The following is a 23,858-nucleotide window of genomic DNA, read 5'->3' on the forward strand; positions in this document are numbered from 1 at the left end:
AATACTAAAGTCCCCTGAATTCAATTGTAATCCATGTGGAGGTTTACTTTTTTTTTTTTTTTTTTTTATACCTATCGGGTTCCTAGAGAGTGTCGGTTGTGTAATGTGGGACTGTGTGTTGTTGTTGTGGGGGTAGTTTGGGAAAGCTCATGGTTCACGCCTATCCCCTGCTCTGGTCTCCCCTCCCCGTTTACAAGTCATGATGGCGGAACTGTAGATTTCGGGACGAGCAGGAGTGCACCGCCCGTCCTTTATAGGCAGTTGTATATAGTTATTTATTTATTCAGAGAAGCTTCACACTCCCCAAACCCCCCCACGCCATGACCCGCTGGATACCCACGAAAAAAGAGAAGTACGGAGTCGGTAAGTTTCGTTAAAAATGAGCTGCGTGTGTTTTGCAACTGCCGAGTGAACTCCCAACTCCACCAACTTCAAGGGAAAGTGGGCTCAGAGAAACTGGGAAACACTATTGGGGACTTTTGTTGTTGTTGTTGATACAAGGCGGATAGTTATCCAGCTGTGTTTCTCAAACTTTATTTTTTTTTTCTTTAATTCCAAGGACACCGCTGAGCTTTTACCTCTCCTTGTTGTTTAAGGGGAGTGTAGGTCGTAGAAAGAAATAACTTTTATTACTGTCCATTTTATGAGGCGAGGAATAAGGGAAAGGAGCCAAAAGTTCAATGAGCATACCAGTCATTCTTCTTGTGCTTAATCTCACCGAGTTTAAATACTTGTTGTGTGCCTTAAATGAATCCCCAGTTCATTGGAAGGTCCCTTGAAGCCCCCTGCAGGACTCCTGTAGGGCCCCACATGGAAGCCACTGCGACTACTGTATGCATGTGAGAGATAAGAGAGGACAATTTGCATAGACATGAGGTAGTGTCAATATAAGGTATTGCTTTATTGCATCTGTTTAATAAGTAGCTTTCATCACCAGTTGTATGGTGTTTGCCACTATGTTTTTGCATTTTTGTATTTGGACTGCAGTGGTTTTTAATTTAAAAAAAGGTGTGGCCTCCTCACCTGTGTGTGTGTGTGTGTGTGTGTGTGTGTGTGTGTATGTGTGGTTTCGTGCTATCAGGTAGTCTTCCACACCCTCAAGGCAAATCTGTGTAACTGCTGTCTCTTTGAAAAATCCCTTTCTGGTTCAGTGTAATGACTTTACAGCCAGCACAGGTTGGCTGGTCATTGGTTACTCTACTGACTCACCACTAAAAGTGCTTAAAGCTACAGACACTTTAGCAGACAGTGTTTCCTGGTGTGCAGCAGATGTCTTACACATGAGGTAAACTGTGGATGTAGAGAATATACTGAGCATATAGTCCTTCAGGAGTAAGCGTGAATCAGAGCCCAACACTGAAATAGCTTGACTCCTCTAACCTGGATCCCTTCACTGACTATATCTTAGGTTTTAAAGAAAGTGGTATGTGCTTTGCAGCTGTTGTAGCCGGGGGAAAAAAACACATTTTAACCCTCAATTTAATGTGGGTATGGAGCACCATGCAACATAAACACTCCCCCTCTTGGTCATGTATGACCTTGTTCTAGCAGCTGATGTTGAGGAATTTTTTCGAGTTAATCCTTTTAGATCCCAGTATGACATTCAAAACTGTTGCTCTGCTTGATTCTTTAGCTTGTGCCATGTTCTTGCCATTCACCTTAGAAACAGGGTAGGAGTCACCAACACTGTACTTAATCCTAAAAATGCCATCGGACCCTTTACAAGGTCTTATGTTTTTAATCCGATTAGTCAACCCCAAGCAGTGCCCAAACACAAGGAACTACATTTTGGATGAAAGACAGGATTGCATGGTTTCTGATAACATCAGTTATATCGTGCTAGCTAACAGGAGAATATGGATAATATGGGGATTAAGATACCACAATCTTTAACAGTAAATTTGTAACACCATCATAATAGGACAGATTCCAACACACCCAAAAAAACAAGCACTGCAGTAGAGACTGAATCAGCAGGTGAAGACCACAGATGCTCTCTGCTTAGTTTAATTTACTGCATCTCTATTTACATTATTCATATCCATAATGGCATCCCATGGCTTTAGTTGACTCCAGAGCAAGGTCTCCCTAATGAGCGGTCATATAAATGCTTACATGAATTTGAGCTGAACCAATATAGAGCTGGCCATTTTTATTATGAGCTTATGTGAACAAAATTACACATTTACGCTCCAGTGATGCCCTCAAGTCCTCCAGGAACTTCCTATCTATTCACAGAGAGGATGAAGAGAGTTAAAGATCCTGCCCAATAATATATAAACAATTTTTTTGTAGTGATATGTCAGAAACACAAAAAAGTCAACATGGAACTATTATCTGCTTGCAAACCAATTTGTGATATCATAAATCTTGCTTTTATATAAACATATTTAAACCCCCCTGAGCAGGTGAATGCAAAAAAAAAACCCGATATCAAACTCTGTACAGGGAAGGCCAAACATCTAAGTGAATACACTAAACGCCTCTTTGAGTGGATAATGTATAATTGTTATAATTAATAAGATTTGAAGCAGCAAACCCCTGGAGTTTACATATTGTGGGTTCTGATATATATTGTATAATAAAGTTGTCATAGTGATTATAATGCTCTTCGGTTGCTTACGAGCAGCACCAGCAAACACCTCCTATAATTACCTTGAGTTCTCTTTAGGGAACTACAGTTCATGCTATTGCAGTCATAAAGACATGATGTATACTTGTACTGGCTTCAGTTGTATAAACCAGCGTTTCTGCTGTAGTACTCTTCTTCTGTAGTACTACTTTCACCTTGTGCTGTTATGCAATTGATAGGAAATAAGTTTCCTTAAACAGTTTCAAGTTGTTTCCATGCTGTGTGGGCATCTTATTAGCAAAACAAATCTAAAGATGTTGAGATTTGCAGACTGAAAAGATCACAATCATTTCATCCTTGTGTGTCATCATGCAATGTCAAACCTGATTGCAGACAATGATTTAGAGATAAGTGTTAACCTTGATGTCAGTTTTGATGGACTGACCAGATGCCTGACCAGATGCCTGGTCAGTAATGACTTTTACAACTTACACATCATTTCACAGTGATTCTTCTGATTCTTGAGCAACTTGGAGAAAGGCATTGAGATAAGGTGACTGTAATTTCCTTCCTGTGAATTGTTGCAGGTGGGTTTTCAACCAGCACAAAGAGATGAGCCCACACTGATGTAATTCTTTTCCTTTTTTGCGCTATTAGCTTTGAACTTAAGAATTAAATCTCTGATTTATGGATAACCTGTAAGGAGTTATTAGCTTGAGCACAGTTTTAAGAGCTAGAGATAGTTTCTGACTGTCTAGACAGTAGATGGGAGGCAAAAGGCTTTTTTCCTACTGAGGCCTTATTATGTTTTGAAACGTCCTGTCTGAGCAGAATTGGCTCTAAAACAAACTTTAATAGACTTGCTTTTACCTAATGATTTTATGTCGAGATAGTCCACCCTTCCCTATTTTGGCAAAAATGACTCAGCTCAGTTCAGGACATACATGGGACAGCACTGAATAGTGGATTATTAAAACAGTTTTTGATTCATAACACAAATCAATTTTTATTTCATTTGATTTGAAATAAAATACTTTTTCATTGTGACAATTACGTTTTCAACATGTGTTAATTATTTCAAAGGATTGGTTGCTAGTCTATGTCTCTCATTATTTTGTGTGTAGGGTTTTTTGCTTCTTTTTTGTTTGTTTGGTTGTTTTTGTTTTGTTTTTTCCATAACTGCAAATACAAGTTTATTTTTTCACTGCCAGTCGATTATGGAAACAATAGACTCTGATTGAATTGTGGTAACTTTGACAAGCAGCCAACAGCTGCTCAAACTGTTCAGCTGCGGTGTTCTTTAATTGTTGGCTAATCCACTTGTATGGTAAATCATTTAGAGTGAATCAGGCTGACTTTGATTTAACATTAGTATGCACATTAACATGAATCTGCGCAGATCGGGGCTTTATTGGAATTTACAGCAGCGGCGACAGGCTCAGTATTTCAAGTTGAAGAGGAAGACAGTGTGTCTCAGAGTTATACAGATGAGCTGCGCTGCCAAGGCTCAGACTGTTGCCTTTAGTTTAGACACTGTGGCATCACAACAAGCTCAACTGGGTTTCTGCCATTGGCATACTGCCATGCTGTTTGCCAGGCCCGGACACTGTGTCAAGTTGGTGAATGGACCATTGTCACTCTCGGCATAGCCAGAGGCAGATGTAATTTCTTCAGTGCATGTTTCATTCTGTATCGTTTTGACTGCACAAATGATTTCCTGGTGAAAACAAGCACTCTTCTTTTAAAAGAGGAAAAAGAGTAGGTCAGTCACTTCTCTTAAAATATAAAACAATGTGTCAGTAAGTTAGCTTTAAAGGCCTGACCTTTATGTTCATAGTGTTGTGATTTGGTCTAGCTAGAAGAGATACTACCACACCAATTTGAGGAAATTTTTATTTTGGAAAAGAACAAACTGTACCAATGTCATTGGTATTGCGGTATTTCTGACCCCTTCTAGGTTTCAGTGTTTGTTCTCCTCTCTGATGACCGGATGAGGGATCTCACAGTGAGTTGTGAACCTGTGCAAGTGATATCCTAACAACACAGCAGGCATGGGTTTAACCTAATATTTTAAGAGCCCATGGGCTGCCTACACAAACACAGTTTCAGACCAAAAACTAATTCTACATGGGGATCTCTGTGTGTGCAGATGTGTTTAGGGGAGCCAGAAAAATCACTGACGACGTCACTGAGGGAGAAGGGTAGTCACATTGAGTGTTTTGTCAAGTTTTGGTATTCAGACTGAGGTGTGATAAGCTGAGCCAGTTGAAGCGCGCTGTGAAATCTAGCCTCCAGTAACAAGCATTATCACCATGCAAGTCAGGACAGAGCTCTGCTCATACTTCCTCTATCTCACTTTGAGAATGAGTGGCTGCACACTATTGCAGTTCCCTCAAGTTATGACAAAGACCTTTGCTGCAGCATTGTTTGCCAATGTTTCTCTTTTGCAATGTGTGTGTGTGTGTAAGCGCGTACAGGCGTATTCTTGTGTGATTTCTCTCATATGAGGCCAGGTCAGAGAGTTAAAAAGGAAAGACAGCAGTCGCCTCTAGGAAAGCTGTGGTTTATAAATTGAATGTAGGGGAGGGCGGGCTCGCAGGTGAGCCAGTTGGCAGAAAAAGAACTTGCAGAGTGTAACTAATGACCAAAGTCCACAGTGGTATGATGATATCAGAAATATAGAGGATGTGATGCCATTGCCGTTTAAGCTCTACTCCTCACTGTTGACACTGCATTAGACCTGGAAGCCACCTGCTCCAGCACAGTCCATTTACTGGAACGTTAAACACAGCCTCAGGGCATCCGTTTCAATTAAGAATCGTCAAAAATGCTTTGGAGGTTTGAGTCACACAGGCCTGCTGCACAAACAGCATGCTGTTAGAAAGAGCAATGAGATGAGGAATAAAGCAAAGATCAGGATCCTTTAACGCCTGCAAGTCCTAGCTCTGTGACAAGCAGGCTGAATTGGTTTCCTTTTCCAGGGAGAAACTGCAAACCTCTGATCCAGAACTTTTTTTAAAAACAGTCTTTGCTCCTCTGTGAAGTGAGTTATTGAAAAGGGATTTGGGGTTTTTTCGTAATCCAGTGGACCTTGACGAGGAACGAAACTTGCCAGTCAAATTGTTGGTCAAAACCTTTCTTTGTTAACAGTAGTTACTGAATGTTGTGTGTGTGTGTGTTTTATTTTCCATAATGAGACAGTCCTATTCTGTCCTTCAGCAATCTACAATTATGATCCCCATGGTGAGCAGGAGCTGTGTCTACAGGTGGGGGACACGGTGCACATACTTGAGAAATTGGAAGGTGAGTGAGCCTGAACACACAACAGGCCCCGACACATCCCTGTTTTACTTCTCTAAGCAAGCTGACACAAGAATTGAAGAGATGTTGAACTAACTGGCACTCAGTGTGCTATGCATAATAATGTAAATGAGTCTGCAGTCCACCACATTGTCCTCCTGACAGCCTGGACTATCATCGCTCCTAACTTATCGACTGCCTCTCCCTCAGTATAACATGCTTCTCTATTAATTTATATTTCCTCAGGCTGGTATAGGGGCTACACGTTACGCAAGAAATCACATAAGGTATGGGCATCATTAGGACTTGTCCTCTATCTAATTCTATGATGTTTCTGTATATAAACATATGCATGTATTTATATGTATATACTAATATTAACTCATTTCCATAGGGCATTTTCCCATCTTCCTACATCCACTTAAAGGAGGCTACGGTTGAGGGAATAGGGTGAGATCACAGATCAGTAAACATACCATCTTGATGATAATCCACTTTACTTTTGGTTTGCCGCCCCGCCTTGTCATTTGCCAATAACATAGCAGTGCACTTGTAATTATCATAAGTGAGGATTCAGTAATGCTTTTCTTGGCGGTATAGGAAAACCATCCAACTATTTATCATGTAAAGAAATGCTCTTGTGTCCGTTCAAATTGTATGATGTGATTTGTGAGTGATGAGCCACTTTTCCAATATCTTATTATTCTCTTCTTGTGGCTGGTAGCCAGCAGGAAATAATTATTCCAGCAGATCTACCGCTGGTGCAGGAGCTCGGGGCTACTCTGAGGGAATGGGCACAGATATGGCACAAGCTCTTTGTGGTAAGTGTAGATTGCCTCTCTGTTATCAACCTCTCTGTTTCTAATGTGAAGTCCCTTACACTACTCAGCGTCTCACCACTTCTTTTTTTCTGTTAAAAACATAGTGTTGCTTTTCATTCCTCTGAAGACTACATTCTCATATACCTGTTTATCTGACAGGCGAACAAGACCACCCAGTTCAGGAGTGTTCAGCAGATGGCCTACAGCCTCATCGAATATCGATCTCAGATAGTGTCAGGAACACTGCCCAAGGATGACCTTGTAGAGCTCAAAAAGAAAGTCACAGCGAAGATTGATTATGGAAACCGGTATGAATCCTGCTGCGTTATTGTACTGCGATGAAATGCCTTCTGACATAAATGGCATTGTAAAATTTTATACGCTTGAGTCATGGTGCTAGGATTGTATGTGTAAGCCCATGTCATGCTGTTCGACCCTCTGTGCTGCTCAGGATTCTGGGTTTGGACCTGGTGGTACGAGATGAATCAGGAAACACACTGGATCCCGACCAGACCAGCACGGTCAGTCTGTTCCGGGCGCACGAGACCGCATCACGCAGTGTCGACGACAGGATACAAGAGGAGAAGGCATGATTCTAATTTGTTGGTACTTTGAGTAGCTTTACTCCATAGCGGGTATCCATTTAAATTAATATCTGTATCTGTGCACTGCCTTCTGCCTGGATTTTATGCAGACGCGGCTGCAAAACCTGGAAATGAGGCGTCAGACCCTGTTCAGCACGGTGCACACCTACAGTCTACTCATGAACCTGAAAAACTTTGTATGCAACATTGGAGAAGATGCTGAGCTGCTAATGTCTCTCTATGACCCTGACCAGTCAGAATTCATCAGGTTAGCTCCTCACTTATTACCTCATGATTAACAACAAGCCAAGGTTATTTGCTCATTCAGATTCATTAAGTGCTGTTAGATAATTCTACTTGCAGCCTGCAGTTAGTGTAAGTCATCAACATTGTAGGTTTTGTAGCATTGCTTTTGTCGTGTGTGTTTGAGTCTTTACACTCTGTAACGTAGCGCAGAGAAGAAGCATTAGTTTCACCGTGATAGATGGTAAAAATTCACACTTGATATATAAACAGGCCTAAAGATTACAAGTGTTTAGAAGTACTACTATCATTACTGCTACTCTCAAGATAACAAGATCATCAACCTGTTTCCATGAAATATGTGTTTCCTCTTATTAGTTATAAGCATACATAGATAACATCTTGACAAGTGTAGCAGCTGATTCCAACTGAAACTGTACTTCCTTATTATCTGTCTCATGGACTGATCATAATATGAAGGGATGTTACCAAACAATATCTTTCAAGCATTTTCATTTTGTTAGACTTAATGAGAGAAAAGAAAGTGGGGTGGAAAGAGGGAATGAACCAACATGACAAATTTGAACCCATGTCCTTAAGAGCCACCCGAAGGCTTCTCGTGCCTGATCTAAATAGCTGAGCTGTCCATGTGATGGAGACATGGAGGGAAGACAGGAATGAACAAATGAGAATGAAATCCTCCCAGATAAATCTTATCATAAATTATCTTGTTATCTAGAGAAATTGGCCTTTTGTTTTTCTCTTTATAACAAGATAGATTATCTTGTGATTTTGTGATAATGTCATTTACTAAAAGAATTGCAAGCAAGGCCGTTCTTGGCTTGCGTTGCTACTGCTGCTACTAGTAATATTAAGATAATATGTAAACACCACTTATGACAAAAGTTGTAAAGTGAAGGATTAATTATAATAAGTTATACCATACTCATGGAGAATAATAATTATGGCTGGAGGTTGTCACATAGTTCTGCACAGCACTGATGTAGCGGCTTCAACACTGTTTTAAATTAATGCTCAAAGCTGGAAGGCTACTCGTTTCAAGCATTATGCAGTTGCTGCTTCTCCTGCCTGCTGGAGTAGAAAAGTAATGTCTCTATTCTGAGCTTGGTAAAAAAAAATGGGGCCAGCATAAATAATAAAAATGATTGAAACAACCTCTAAAATATAAGAAAATCTAATCGAGTCAAATCATGTACATGGTTATCGATGTCGCTAATGTAAAACAGCTATAAACTGTAAAAACACTGGCTGTTCTTCAGCTGACACAGAACTCTGATGTCTCTAAGAGTAAAAACAACTTTCTCACTATGACATTTAAACATTTTTTATAGCAGGTCATCACCATCACAGATCTTTTCCACTAAAGTGTGCCAGTCAGTTCTCTCTGGCACTCCACACCTAAATGAAATGCAACCATCAGCTGTGTTTGGCAAGTCAAAATGTCTGCAGGGAACAATAAACTTGTTGTCAATTTATTGGTATTGAAAATATGAAAGCATATTAAAATTTCCATGACATTTTAGATCCTATTGAATAAAATGAATGAAATAAAGAAGAGAGAGAGTTTTTGCATTAGTTATTTTTGTGTTTTTATATTTTTATATTTTGCCAAGTGTCTAAGTGTCTTATGTGATATCAAATTGTGATTCTTGTTGAAATCCATACAGTGAGAACTTCCTGGTGCGGTGGGACAGTATGGGAATGCCTAAAGAAATTGAAAAGCTCAACAACCTGCCAGCACTATTCACGGTAACTGAATCCCAACTCACTGACTGTATTCCCTCTGCTTTGGATTTAAACAATCCAGTGCTGCCTGAAATCTGTGACAAAGAAGACAATTTGCTCCTGGATAGCTTCTAATTTACTGAAAGTTTCACTGAATAGGCCACATTCATGGCACATCTTTTAGAATTTGAATACATTATTATGTCGCCTTCTGTTTATGTTAATGACACAGTCAGCAGTTCCCAGCAAATAAGCCATTGTGTCACCCTGCGCGTGTGCCACCAGGAATTGGTGGTTCCCAATGCAATAAAATCACATTCATCAGGGCAAAGCGCTGAGAAATTGGTGTCAAATGTACTTGCTCAAAGCACACAAGACGAGACTCCCGTAACTTCAAAAAACATCCAAGAAAAATAAACACATACAGATGTTGGAAAGATGATAAGTTTGAGAGTTTTATTGCATAGTTTTATTTTGTAATATTTCCTATCTGGTCTTTAGCTCCAGCTATATAAATGCTCATAATGACAGGCCTGTGACACATTCAGCCGATGCCTTTTGTATGCATTGCATTTCATCACTTAATATGCCATAATAAATCATCCTTGCCATTGTCCTTTGTGTCCAGGACCTGAGCAGCAGCGACTTGATGAGGCAGCGACTCTTCCTGGTTTGCCAGATCATCAGAGTTGGCAGCATGGAGCTGAAGGAGGGCAAGAAACACACAGGCGGACTTAGGAGACCGTTTGGTGTGGCTGGTGAGCACCTTTTTTCAAATGTTCTAATATTTGTTAACAAAGAATGGCACTCTTTTATGTGCTGTAGTTGCACCAATAGTTCTGTTGAGGTGTAAAAATGAATGATCCGTGTGTGCCGAATGAAATGGGAACACCTGCTTTCTGACCTAGAAAATGCCTCCGCTCTGCCTTGGCAAAGGAGTCGGTGGAAATTGGTTTAGCAACCGACGTTTTGTTTTTTGGCCAGATGATTGGTGGATTTGATGAGAAATGGTGTTCCAGCAAATGGACTGAAACCAGAGTCAGAAGGAACGTTTAACTCAGAAGACACATTATTCTTAGCCAGGAAAAAAAAGAAACACATTTTAGGAAAAGGAGCTGGGTGGAATGCACAATTTAGAAACATCACCCATTTGCAAGCTGGAGAGCAAGAACCCTCAATCTGTCTTACTACGCCGGCTGTCTGCATTACCAGGCAACAGGTGAATAAGATCCAACACCACATGTCTCAGCTTCTGTTTCAGAAATAGAACACACAGTTTCCAGAGTTACATTGAGTAAATTAAATCTGTGCTATTAAATCATGGAAACTCCTATTTTGTCGCTGTTTTGGCAGTAACCTAACAACAGCGTCACATCTGTTGAATTATCTCATCCTTGACAGTATGCTTTCTTTCTGTGAGGCTCCCAATGTGTTTGTCATTGCAGTGATGGACATAACAGACATCGCCCATGGCAAAACAGATGATGAGGACAAACAGCATTTCATCCCTTTTCAGCAGTGAGTCTTTTGATGTTGTCACACCTCTTATAGCGGTAACGGGCTCAGCCTTGTTTTGCAGTGTAATACAATCGCGTATGAATAATGGAAAAGATCTGGAATAGGTTTTTCGAGTTATATTTGCTTACTGTGTTCCAATTTTATTTTATTTTTTTCAAGGTTGCAATTTAACTTTTTTCCTGTTGCTTTTCAAGGACAAATATAACCAACTTCGAAACCCTGAGTGTTAGTGTTACCCCTCAAAGACAGACTTCAAGGCCATGTTTTCACAGTACCGGCGCAGTGGGTGGATGAGGACAATAATACATTCACAGGGATCCTTGATGCAAGAACACCCCAAAAATAGCTTGACTGATTCTTGACATCCAAATCAAATTTTTTCCCCATGATTTAACCTCTATTTGTTTCCTCTGACAGTGGCACAGTGAAGAATTACACACACACAAAACACATATTTCTGTCACAAGAAGTAGTTCAAGTTCAGTTGAAAAATTCATAGAATGTTTGAGTGATTATTGTAACTATGAAATGTAGATTTTTGACATTTTTCCATCAGAGTTACATTCTTATTCAGGTTTAATCTTTTATGTCTGTTTTCACAATCATGTTTCTCGAGGAAAACATGAATAAAAGTTTCCTGGATATGCAGCTTCCTGCCCTTCCACAAATACCAGCGGTCAGAGTGTCTTTAAACCCACAGGCTGTAACACAGAATAACTCGTTAAGCCTCACCAAACGCATTTATATTTCATTAACGCTGATAGACTTGTGTGCCACTGGTAATCATGATATGGATAATTGCAAATGAATAATGAAAAGTTCGCACAAAATGAATTTTCAAGTGAACAATGGAGAAAGAAAGCATATTTGTAAGATTGAAATAACATTAATGTACTGATATTTTCTCATACAGTTAAACACAGTGTTGCAGTTCTCAAAACAAAGTGCAATCAGCATGTCAATTTACTGTATGCTGAGCAGCACAACACTTCATTTGTCCTGCAAGAAGCTGTCATTCACTCAAAACTCATGAGCAAACAGTCAGTTTATTTCTCATTTAGACTTATAAACAGGAGGCCAATACTGAAGTCAATATCAGATTTCTCACAGTAAGTCTTCACCTTGTATTCTGATCGACAGAAACTGCCATAGTGTAACGTTAATATAAAATACAAATATATGAATTTGATTAATGCAAATTAGGAGCGATTGTAGCAACACTCATTTGACCACAGCATTTCATCTAAATCACATCTGATATTTGCTCTTGCACCAAAACCTTCCCTCGCCTACGTGAACTCTGCAGTTCTCTGTCCTCTTTCTGTCTCTTCCTCTGTGTTCACCTCTCCTTCTGACCAAACCACAACAACACATGCACAGGCATTTTCCCCTCAGTAAAAACAGGCTTTAGTGCCTTTCTAATATCTCGTCCATATTCGGTAACTGTGATGCAACAGACTCAGACCCCCCCCCCCCCCCCCTCCACCGCAGTGTAAATGTGTTTAATGATGCATGAGTTTCACCTGTAAAGTAAATGTGACAGCATGTGATGAGTTGCACAAGAAATTTGAAGATGAGTATGTTGCTAATTGAACTTAATGATTTCTTGTAATAATGTACTGAAAACATGAAATTTGGATTTTTTTTTGTACTTGAACATTTGAATTCTGCTTGAGAGCAAAACTACATGCATATAATACCAGATGGATTTGGGAATTACACAAAATGCTTTGAGAATCACGATTTTCTTCAACTTTTAAGCCAAATCAACTTTAAAAAACAAAAAACTTTTTGATCGATTTCAACTGCAACTAATTTATTTTAGTATTTTATATATTTTAAAATACAAGTTCAGCTCAGTATTACTACTCTGCTGCATTGCTCCACAGTAGTCACTTGAAGTAAGTGAGGTATGTGACGACATAATGGTGCATCTTTTGAAGAGCCTTCCTCTGCCTTTGCACCATTTCTGTCCATTTGTTTGTCACCTGTCAAAGATCTTGGCAGCTGATTTTTTTTCTTTGTTCTCATCCCAATGTCTCTCTCCCAGGATAGCTATGGAAACCTACATCCGTCAGAGGCAGCTCATCATGTCACCGCTCATCCCGTCTCGAGTCATAGGAGAGAATGAACCGCTCACTGCTGTCTTCAACAAAGTCATTGCCACACGGGAGGTCAATCACAAAGGCCAGGGTAAAATGAAGTGCTCACAGCATGTCCCCCATGATTTCAGAGGGTCGCTCCAAATTGACCTTTTATGTTTTGAATGAAATAAATGATGTGTGAGGGGTCTACAGGGTGTATCTTTTACCATGTCTGCCTCATTGGATTTCTTTACATGTTTGTTGGCAGGACTGTTTGTGACCCTGAAGCTGCTCCCAGGAGATCTTGCACAGGTCAGAAAGGACTACTCCCATTTTGTGGACCGCAGTACAGCCATCGTCAGGAAAATGGGCTTTCCAGAGATCATCCTCCCAGGTGGCTAGAAGTCTTTTATTGCTGGGCACTGTTCTACATACACCGTAGTCATGTTGATTTTAATTACCTACAAAACTGTGAGCAGAATACATAAATTCTTGGCGCACGCACCTCACACACCTGATCATCTGTTGTCTCTCCTCCAGGAAATGTGAGGAATGATATTTACGTAACCTTGCTGCAGGGAGAGTTTGACCGTGGTAAAAAGAAGACCCCCAAAAATGTGGAGGTCATACTGAGTGTGCACGATGAAGAAGGCAATCCTATGGAGGTAAAACAGACCAGCGAATGCAGCAAATTCTTAATATTTTTAATTAAACTTTATTTGACTGTAATAGCATCTTCTTAAATATTTACTATGATAGTGTTTACATTTACTTTTTAGTAGGGAGACCAGGTACAGCTAATTTGCTATATTAAAAACTTTAATGTGTCAACTACAGAAACAATGTATGAAAGTGCTTTTAAGAAATATATTCAGGTTGCAAAATGCATCTAAGGACAGTGACTCCAATGTTCCAACCGTCCCAGTGTACAGGGACAGTTGTAACACATGCCAAAGCGGTCGTCCTCCAATTGGAAGATTGGTGGTTTGATTCCCGGCTCCTCCAGTCCACGTGTCGATGTGTCCTTGGGCAAGACACTTAACCCCAAATTGCTCCCATTGCTGTGCCAACGGTGTGTGAATGTGAATAAATGGTTAGATCCCTCTGATGAGCAGGTTGGCACCCTGCGTGGTAGCCCCTGCCATCAGTGTATGAATGTGTGTGAAAGGGTAATATGACATGTCATGTAAAGTGCATGTAAAGAGTGGTCGCACAGACTAGAAAGGCGCTATATAAGTACAGTCCATTCAATATCCAAAAGGGTAAATATTATATAATATTAGCATTTATGTTATTGGTATTCTTAATTAGTTAAAATTAAGATAATGGTTACCTCTTTCATATTACATTTAAAAAAACTCAGTCAAACTGTAAAGCAAGAAATGTCTATATTTCATATAACATGCTTTCTCAAAAAAGTTCAAACATGCAAGGGGTGATCATTCCTTTTCATTTCATTTAACATGACTCAGAACAAGATCACATAGATAACGGCTAATGGAGCACAAACATAATATATAATTAGAACAGAATACCTGTGACAGCACACGGCATGGCTGAAATACAACAAACAACAAAAGAGTAAGGAGGATTGGGGTGGGGGGCTTGGTAGTCCATATTAGACCATTTGCATTTCACTACGCATTCTTTGTGTGTGACAAACATGAACAGAACATGTCCTCAAAAAATGTTAACCAAGCAACGGAACATGGGTGGGGGGACTTTGTGGTCTGCCTGTCTTCCTCGTTTTTAAAGATATACATTAAACTAAAAGAAATGTTTGACATTTCAAACATGGCTTGTGAAGGCATTCACACTACCGGCTGCAAGGTGACAGCCTCCAATTCACTGTGAATGGAAGCCAGCAACATGGAGCTATGCTTCTGACGCCTGACACCTGACGCTGCGTGTGTACAAATAAGCCAGCCTAAGCTAGTAATAATAAGTATTAAGACACAGTGAAGCATCAACCAATCACATTTCACCATTCCCGTTTGGCTAGCTGTGGTGATGTTATTTAGTTAGCTGATGTTATGCTAGCTAAGGTTAGCTTTTGTGCATCATAAAGTGAGAACACTGTATGACACAGGGACAGTTGTAACAAGGCGTTACGTTACAACTGTCCCTGTGTCACCAGTCATGTTTCTCCCTCATGTTATAGAGCTTGACTGCTGACTAGACACGTTAACCATTTCTATGTTTAGCTTACACAACAGTGAATTCAGTAATAACTGTTTGAATTCTTAGATATTTGATCTCAGTATTCAAAAAATACATCTGATAGAAAAATCTAAATTTATACCTCAAAAACACACTTTTGTAGATAAATTCTCCAGAGTGTTGCAGATTTGTCTCCTTTTTTGAGGGCAAGAAGACAGTCTAACTGAGCATGTGTACAGTGAGTGTTATCACTCTAGCTTGTTTCTTATTGGAGCAATTTGAGGTGTTACAACCGTCCTGTGTTACAACTGTACCTTTTTTTTTATATGGAGGGCAATATCGGTCACTCCACCACTTTGCCCCAGACTCAAATATCCCAACAATTATAGGATGGAGATACATGCGCTTTTGTATAGACATTCACGGTCCCAAGAGGGTGAATCCTATCCTAGGATGGCTTTGGTCATCCTCTAATGTTCCACTACCACCACCATGAGGTTGATATTTGTGGTGAAATGTTCTGTCAAACATTAGATGGACTGGCATAAACTTTGGTCCTCCTCAAGATGAATTTTATCACCTTTGGGGATCCCTTAGCTTTCCATTTTTCATGTAGGAAATGGTAGTGAAATGTCTCAACCAATGTTGCCAACTTAGTGACTTTCTCACTAGATCTGGTGACCTTTATGACAGACCTTTTGGACAGGACTTTAGTAGTCCTCTTTCTTATAAGAGAGTCAGCAGTATTTCTTAGTATTCTCATACAGTATGTTAGAGGAAGTTATAGATGAGATGATGAACCAGTGTGAAAAAAGCCACGTTTGCAGTTTAGTTTTACTTAATTTTATCCACTTTTATTATTAAAATATGTATAATAGCTTAACTTTTTTTTTTTTTTTTTGCTGGGTTTAGTTTCTTTACTTTTCTAGTCAATATTGGATGTACAACATATGATTTGGCACATTCATTCATGTCTCCCCAAGATGAACTGTAATTACTTTGGTGATCCCTTAATGTTTCATTAATCACCATCTGCATGTTAGCATTGTCATTGCGAGCATGTTAGCAAGTCTTATTTGGTGAAAGCAAATTGATATTTTTCCTGTCTTGTAAACTAATATAATAATATACTAATATAGACGTCTTTCTGTCTTCTAGAAAGCAATATTTCCTGGGGCTGGTTATGATGGCATCACAGAGTACAAGTCTGTCATTTACTACCAGGTGAAGCAGCCTTGTTGGAATGAAACAGTGAAGGTAAGCTTATGTCAAGGACCCACGTGGGCTTCAAGCTCGACATCTCATGTGCTCTAATTAGTTGGTTTTAGCTGTAGCTCAATATGATTAAATAATCTTCTGGGATGTGCCACTCATACAAATCTCAAATCTCCCTACAACATCTCTTCCATATGTATAATCCTGTATTCACACTTATTTCATACACACTTCTCTAATAGTTTTCTCTCCTCCTTTCAAGGTGACAATTCCCATTGAAGATGTGTGCCGCTGTCACCTGCGAGTGATGTTTCGACACAGATCCTCCCAGGATTGTGAGTGACTGTGTCTTATTTTTCTGACAAACGCTTGAATGTTGTTATGCAGCCACAGTCAATGCTATAAGAGTCTTGTGTTTCTGTGTCCTTCAGCTAGGGACAAATCGGAGAAGCCCTTCGGCATGGCCTTCGTCCGGCTCATGAAGGTGGATGGGACCACACTGAAAGATGGCAGGCATGAACTTATCGTCTATAAGGTAATCTTGCAGGATTATGTTTTTGTATTTTATTTTATTTTGTATGAAATTAAATTCAGTGAGCTTATCATTAAAATAAGGAGGAGATTGTTTATTGTTTTTATCTAATTATACAAAAATCGGTTGTCTCGAAAGGCTGACAGTGGGTAGATGGATTATGCATGAAACTCTCCCCAATCAATACATATGAAATTAGATCTCCATCGATCAATATGCTTCATGATTCATTCCCCATCTTATGAATTTCTTAGGTTGACGTGAAGAAGGCGGAAGATGCAAAGGTTTACCTGACCTTGCCAGCGACCTGGGCTGAAGTGGAGGAGAAGGAGAAGCAAACGGGGAAGTTCCACCACTCAGGAGTGATTCCTGTGACTAAAGACAGCTTCCAGATCGGCACGCTCACCTGCTCCACTAAACTCACTCAGAACGGTACCTCGGGGCACTATTTTATGTCCCACCCCCCCTCCTAATCATCTGATCTCCGACTGTGATAATTAAAAGATGTCTTGTCACAAATCATCTGTAAGAAGTGAAACAGGGTCCAATCCGCTCTTGTGATGCGGTGCCATCATCCTCTCCTCTCTCAGATTGCCTTGAAATTAATTAAGCTGATCTGTGTCGCTAATATTTCGCTGATGTGTTGATGCTGATTGATGCAGATCTAATTAAGTTTATATTGAAATTTCATGCTTTTAACACAATTACATGTACTGGTGTTGTAACGGAGGAGGTGTTGCTACTACTGCATGTATTCTAATGTGTGGATGTTGTGTTTTTTTTCAGTGGATTTGCTCGGCTTGTTGAACTGGAGGTCTAACCCTGAGGATCTGGAGCAGATCCTGCAGAGGCTGATGGAGGTCGAAGGAGGGGAGATAGTCAAAGTGAGTCCTATGCGACAAAATGCAGCACTAAATATGTAATGTGCTGCTATATTTTATAGATGTTGTATAATGTACTTTTTAATGACACTTTTATAATAGGTTCCTTTTTCATGCACAGTTTCTCCAGGACACTCTTGACGCCCTTTTCAACATCATGATGGAGACCTCAGAAAAGGACACCTATGACACCCTGGTGTTTAATGCCTTGGTTAGTTTTTGTGAAGTCAAAGTGTCAACGGGTGATAACTTTTACTTTGCAGTGTCTCTCTCAGGATTTCATTTATACAAAGTATTATGTACATAATTTCAGCTTTTACAAGGCTGTGATCTTGTTTCCTCCTCTTATTTATAACCAGGTATTTATAATTACCCTTATTGGCGACATCAAATTCCAGCACTTCAACCCAGTCCTGGAAACCTACATCAACAAGCACTTCAGCGCCACTTTGGCTTACATGTGAGTCTTTCTTCTGAATTTCCCACCTTTGATGGCTTACACCCCTTCAACCTGTTTATTTTTAGCACTCCTTCTGCTACTCTTCTCCACCTACACCCAAATTACCAGCAAACCCTGATGTCTCATATATTCACTTTCTCAGGAAACTAACCAGGGTGCTGAACTACTACGTGGGCCATGCTGAGGAACCTTCCCTTGCCGAGAGGCTGTATGCAGCACTCAAAGCTCTCAAGTACCTATTCAGGTTTATTGTACAGTCCCGGGTCCTCTATCTAAGGTACTAAAGTCGCTGCCACACAAAAATCTACTTGTCATATTCTAGGAAAAGCTTGTTGTGAAGCAGTGTCCAACCTTTTTTCTCAGGTTCTATGGAAACAGTGAAGATGGGGATGCTTTCTTTAACTCCATTCGGACCCTTTTCCTCTCTTTCAACACTTTGATGGACAGACCACTGGATGAGGGAGTGAAGATAAAGGTATATGTAATGTTGGTTCACATGAGCTTGGGACAGGGTTCCTACAAGGGAACACACATCCTAGAAAAAAACTTTAAACCAGGTGCTGGACTAAAGAAACAATGTACAAAAGAGAGAAGAAAGTCTGCATAGTTGCTCCCTGTTTAAATGCAGTTTTAATGGGATATCTACAAGTGAGTGACATTTCTTAAGACTAAAACTAAATATATGGTGACCATTTTAAATAGATGAAGGCTCTACTTGCTTGACAGTCATATGATATGTCAAACCCATACAAGTGACAACATGAATGCGAAAAGAAGACAATCAACAAACACATATAATACTCTGAGATGTGTATATATAGAGCACAATAGAAATGTATCAGGCCAAATATGTTGGCACTGGGTTTGACACATATTGTGTGACTGTCATGTGACCAGAGCCTTGATCTATTTAAGATGGCCACTGTATATTTTATTTTAGTCTGAAGAAGAGCATGTAGCATGTAGCATGTAGCCCTCACTTGTGGATGTCCCATTAAAACTGCATCTAAAAAGGGAGCTACAGCTTGCAGAGTTTCTTCTCTCTTTGGACAAGTTTCCTGCAGTCATAAAAATTCTTGAAAAGTGTGGAAAATTGCTTTCATTCAGTTGACTCATAATACCATAATAATATTGCAGCAAGTCAGACTATAAAGATGTTACTTTCATTTGGAGTCGTCGCTTTAAAAAAAGAAATGAAAAAAAGAATGAAATGAAAAATTTAGCAGATTAACTGCAAAATAATGTTTGTTCCCTGTTGGCAGTCTCAGCAAGGTGAGCAAAAGCTCTGGTAAAAAAGCTTGTTTTACTATCAATATCCTTCAGCTTCATGAGACTTCATTATTTTTTCTTTTTCAGGGGGCAATATTGAAATACCTACCCAGCATCATTAATGACATCCAGACTGTGTTTGATCCCGTGGAGCTCAGGTAACTCTCCAGAGGGTTTGCACTGCAGGAAATGATGATTGCCTGTCTCAGTGCAAATTATCATATTTACTTCTGAGTAAAGGAGGCGTTATTCTCAATTCTTACTGCTATAAAATCAACCCGTCATATGGGCTGCTCATTAGTCCTCTGTGACAATAATTACTAGGTGTGAAATGTGAATAGCATTAAAATTGTCACAGCTGCTCCTTTGGCTCTTTTTCTTTCATTTTCTAGCGTGCTCCTAACGAAGTTCATTGAGAGCATTCCTGACTCTCAGCTCGTGCGTCAGAAGCTCGGCTGCATGTGTAAAATGGTGGAGAGTGACCTTTTCAGACAGCCAGGTACAAGTCCTTGAGGTTCAAAACCACATAATGACATTGATGAAAGGAAGCAAAAGATTAAAGGAAAAAAAAAAAAAAACTTCTGCTTTGCCTTACACCTACGTACAACTTTGTCAGGTCAGTGCCATTAACAGGAAACATATTGTGTGATACAATGAAGCACAACATTTCTCTGCTCTGTTGCCACAGATTGTCGAGATGTGCTTCTGCCTCTTGTCACTGACCAGCTGAGTGGGCAGCTGGACGATCACTCCAGTAAACCTGACCACGAGGCTTGCGTCCAACTACTCAGCACTGTGTTGGACAACCTTGATCGCAAGGATGTGGTGAGGAGTCAGAATTCATCTTCAGACACACAAACTGAGATTAGAAGTGTAAAGGGTTGGTATATCGAATTACTGAAAGAGACTGCTAGTCAGAATTAGATTGTGCAAATGGACAAAATGTGTTTCCTTTACAAGGTGGCCCTTAGAGATAAGGTGAGGAGTTCAGACATCTAAGGAGAGCCCAGAGCAAAATCACTGCTCCTTCATATTGAAATGTGCCGCTTTAGGTGTTTAGGGTATCTGATGAAGATGCACCCTGGACACCTCTCTTTATTTTTCCATATCCAACTGGGAAGAAGCCCTGGGGCGGACCCAGAGGGAGCTGGAGGGATTACTGTAGATGACCCATCTGGTGCATGTTGAGGTCTCCCTGGAGAAGCTGTAGGTTGTAGCTAGGGACAGTAACATCTGGACCAGAGTGTGCAGCCACAGCAAGCTGAACCTGGATGAGCAGTTTAAATTGATGGATGGATGCAACACCTAGTCATGCATATGGTAAAGGTTTTATTTGCCCTGGTTTTGAGATGTATGTATCTGAGATTCCTGTCACCAATCCAAGATAATAGAGATGTACTGGCAACTTTGTTAGTTGTGCTCACCTAATAGAAAAATGACCTGAAACAGTCTCCCAGTTACATAAACACGGAACTCTCTGTAAGCAGTTGTTATTTGAACTATAGTACTTTCTACTAAGAAATAATCCCAAATCCCAAAAATGCGAGAAAATAGGGTTTAGATCCATTTGGTGAACCGACCCTTAAATACTGACAGCACTCCAGTCTGTAGCATGTCTGTGTTTCAGCTGGTATATTCACCTGAGGCTGTTCTGTCTCTGCAGGGTCCAACCAGAGGGCACGTTCAGCTCATAATGGAACGGCTGCTTCGAAGGGTTAATCGCACTGTCATCAGCATGTACAGATCATCTCCTCTCATTGTAAGACACAGCATGATATTAAAGCTGAAATATGTCCTTGGCAGCTATATCTTTAGCATTGACTGACATCAACAGTAGCTAAATATAGTAGTATAGTGATCTTGTAAGTGCTGCCAGGGAACAGTATAGATAAAACACATACTCTACCTTTACATTTGCCAACAACATACAACAAACAGTAAGTGCTGTGAAAACTGTTTTTTGGAGGGGGGTTTTTGGAGGGATATTTTACTGTGAAATCATGCGAGTAATAGTGGACTTCTCTGCGACAGGGCCACTATCTAGCCTGCATGACGGCTATCCTGAAGCAAATGGATGACATGCATTACGCCCACTACATCAGCACCTTCAAGACGAGACAGGATATCATTGTAAGTGTCTCGATTCCTCCCCTGCTGGCTACATCTTGTCTAGAAACATCTCATCAATAACAGGCATTAAACCACCCAGGCCACTTACTGCTCCTTAAGAGAATATTGATTATAGGCATTTCATTAAATGGATTGGAGTGACATGATGAGGATGACAGTGGGCCTCCATTTAGCCATGAGAGCTTAATGTGTGCCTGACATGTAGCAGCACTGCGGTGGCGCTGTGTAGCTTGATTTAATTGTGTGTGTGTCACTTTTGGGATGAGACTTATGGTGTTTTTCTAAACCGACACAGGATTTCCTCATGGAGACATTCATCATGTTTAAGGACCTCATGGGCAATGTTTTCCCTGCCGACTGGATGATCATGAACCTGGTACAGATGCGGGTCTTTCTGAGAGCTATCAACCAGTACTCTGACGTCCTCAACATGTATTTCTTAGACCAGGCGCATTTTGAACTACAGGTGCGTCTTTGTCCTCCCCCCGTCTTTGTCGAGGCTGCATTTAATATTCAACAGAAAATCAAAAGCGAGTGTTATGAGAAGGTAATTATGGTATTAATATTTGAAAACCCTGCACCCCTCGCAGCTGTGGAATAACTACTTTCATTTGACCGTGGCGTTCCTCACACACAAGACACTGCAACTGGAATCCTTCTCTCAAGAGAAACGAAATAAGATACTGAACAAGTAAGTATGAAACAAATAATTATTTGCATTTATCAAAACAATTATTAAATCAAGAAAACTTCATTTAAATAACCTTTGATCTCAATCTGCCACAGGTATGGGGATATGAGGAAGACTATTGGCTTTAAGATCAGGGATATGTGGTACAATCTTGGTGAGTAACCATCTGATAATGCTGCTATTATCATAGAGTTTTGTGGAATTGTTTATTCAGTGCCTGCCAGTAATGCAGAGGGAATAACAAGACAATATTTTATATTGTCCAGTTTCACAATGTGTTGTTGTTTTGTTTGCCACATTATTAGATTTGTCCTCTGTTTGTTGAGAAATGAAGACGCAGCTTATTGCCTTCGCAAATCACTGTGATATTTCTGCGTGATAATGTTTTGTTGTCCCTCAGGCCCCCACAAAATGAAGTTCATCCCAGCCATGGTGGGGCCCATTCTGGAGGTCACACTGGTGCCAGAGCCCGAGCTGAGGAAAGCTACTATTCCTATCTTCTTTGATATGATGCAGTGTGAACACAACTTTAGCCCCGGCCGCACGTTTGAAACGGTAAAACGCTGTCTCAGAAGTTCAGCGCCTTTTGTGTTCTTTGTTTAAATGTGACTGAAGGCGCTCCTGGCTAATTATGACATTTATGATGTGTATGATGGTGTGTCTTTTAATTTCCTTCTTATCTTTCCAGTTTGAGAACGAACTGATAACAAAATTGGATCAAGAGGTAGAAGGAGGCCGTGGGGATGAGCAGTACAAAGTCCTGCTGGAGAAAACGTAAGGCAGAGGAGCAGATCAAACACAAAATATTTCTTTATACTGGAAATTGTTTTAGAAGTACACACCAATCAGAAATCCTTCAATCCTGTATAACAGTGAATTCACATTGGGTTAGTTCTAAAATACAACAAAGGCCTTTCAGTTTGCGTTTTTGAAAAAATCCTCAAGGAGCCAGAAGGACAACACGGTCTGTTAGAATTATAAGGAACCTCTAATCATTGGAAACCCCTCAGGGACGTAATGTATGATCCGAAACAGTTGCAAATGCTCATTTGTATGTGCTCGTCAGAAGGAAAGGCAGGCTTTGGCAAAGAGACCACAAGTAGAGCTTTACAGAGTGAACGATTGCTTGTATATGCAGGTTACTGGAGCACTGCAGACGGCACAGATACCTGTCTCAGTCTGGAGAGGAGCTGGCCCTGCTGCTGAGCAGCCTGCTGGAGAATCTCTTGGCGTACCGCACCATCACACATGATGAAAGTCCCGAACACCGCATGAGCTGCACTGTCAATGTGCTGGTACGCCCTGTGCCTTTGTTTACCAAAGACTTAACACTGTTTGTGCATGTACATAAAGCAGTTACCTCTACAAAAATAGCTTGAGATAAAAATTTTCAGCATTAAAGACAGTTTTTTTTTTCTTTTAGAATTTCTACAAAGAGAAGAAAAGGGAAGACATTTACATCCGGTGAGTCAGATTAAGACATAAAGCACCTGAATTGTGGACCAAAGTGTTTACAATATTTAACTGATGTGTTTTTGTAACCAGGTACTTGTACAAGCTGCGAGATTTGCACCTTGACTGTGAGAACTACACAGAGGCATCCTACACTTTGCTGCTACATGCTGAATTACTAGAGGTCTCCTTTTTTTTTG

The 23,858-nt window shown here is 40.2% G+C and overlaps 1 protein-coding gene across 3 annotated transcripts in view; it reads left to right on the forward strand.

The window, feature by feature from the left end:
- The first annotated feature begins 304 nt into the window (after nt 1-304).
- Nucleotides 305-23,858, forward strand: part of dock5 (dedicator of cytokinesis 5) — a 30,043-nt gene continuing 6,489 nt past the window's right edge. For all 3 annotated transcript variants that reach the window (XM_053325009.1, XM_053325010.1, XM_053325011.1), the window contains exons 1-36: nt 305-363; nt 5,792-5,875; nt 6,119-6,159; nt 6,267-6,322; nt 6,597-6,693; nt 6,853-7,001; nt 7,145-7,280; nt 7,388-7,545; nt 9,209-9,290; nt 9,895-10,024; nt 10,712-10,784; nt 12,835-12,977; nt 13,137-13,262; nt 13,409-13,533; nt 16,187-16,285; nt 16,506-16,578; nt 16,675-16,778; nt 17,030-17,207; nt 17,562-17,659; nt 17,778-17,867; nt 18,016-18,116; nt 18,259-18,393; nt 18,480-18,591; nt 19,473-19,543; nt 19,778-19,884; nt 20,074-20,210; nt 21,049-21,144; nt 21,417-21,515; nt 21,811-21,981; nt 22,106-22,206; nt 22,302-22,360; nt 22,607-22,761; nt 22,895-22,980; nt 23,345-23,501; nt 23,630-23,670; nt 23,752-23,842. In XM_053325009.1, the coding sequence (XP_053180984.1) occupies nt 321-363; nt 5,792-5,875; nt 6,119-6,159; nt 6,267-6,322; nt 6,597-6,693; nt 6,853-7,001; nt 7,145-7,280; nt 7,388-7,545; nt 9,209-9,290; nt 9,895-10,024; nt 10,712-10,784; nt 12,835-12,977; nt 13,137-13,262; nt 13,409-13,533; nt 16,187-16,285; nt 16,506-16,578; nt 16,675-16,778; nt 17,030-17,207; nt 17,562-17,659; nt 17,778-17,867; nt 18,016-18,116; nt 18,259-18,393; nt 18,480-18,591; nt 19,473-19,543; nt 19,778-19,884; nt 20,074-20,210; nt 21,049-21,144; nt 21,417-21,515; nt 21,811-21,981; nt 22,106-22,206; nt 22,302-22,360; nt 22,607-22,761; nt 22,895-22,980; nt 23,345-23,501; nt 23,630-23,670; nt 23,752-23,842 (3,804 nt within the window). In that variant the 5' untranslated portion in view covers nt 305-320. The remainder of the gene's footprint in view (nt 364-5,791; nt 5,876-6,118; nt 6,160-6,266; nt 6,323-6,596; nt 6,694-6,852; nt 7,002-7,144; nt 7,281-7,387; nt 7,546-9,208; nt 9,291-9,894; nt 10,025-10,711; nt 10,785-12,834; nt 12,978-13,136; nt 13,263-13,408; nt 13,534-16,186; nt 16,286-16,505; nt 16,579-16,674; nt 16,779-17,029; nt 17,208-17,561; nt 17,660-17,777; nt 17,868-18,015; nt 18,117-18,258; nt 18,394-18,479; nt 18,592-19,472; nt 19,544-19,777; nt 19,885-20,073; nt 20,211-21,048; nt 21,145-21,416; nt 21,516-21,810; nt 21,982-22,105; nt 22,207-22,301; nt 22,361-22,606; nt 22,762-22,894; nt 22,981-23,344; nt 23,502-23,629; nt 23,671-23,751; nt 23,843-23,858) is intronic.

The sequence above is a fragment of the Scomber japonicus genome, chromosome 9 (assembly GCF_027409825.1).
Source record: "Scomber japonicus isolate fScoJap1 chromosome 9, fScoJap1.pri, whole genome shotgun sequence".
NCBI classification, from domain to species: Eukaryota; Metazoa; Chordata; class Actinopteri; order Scombriformes; family Scombridae; genus Scomber; species Scomber japonicus.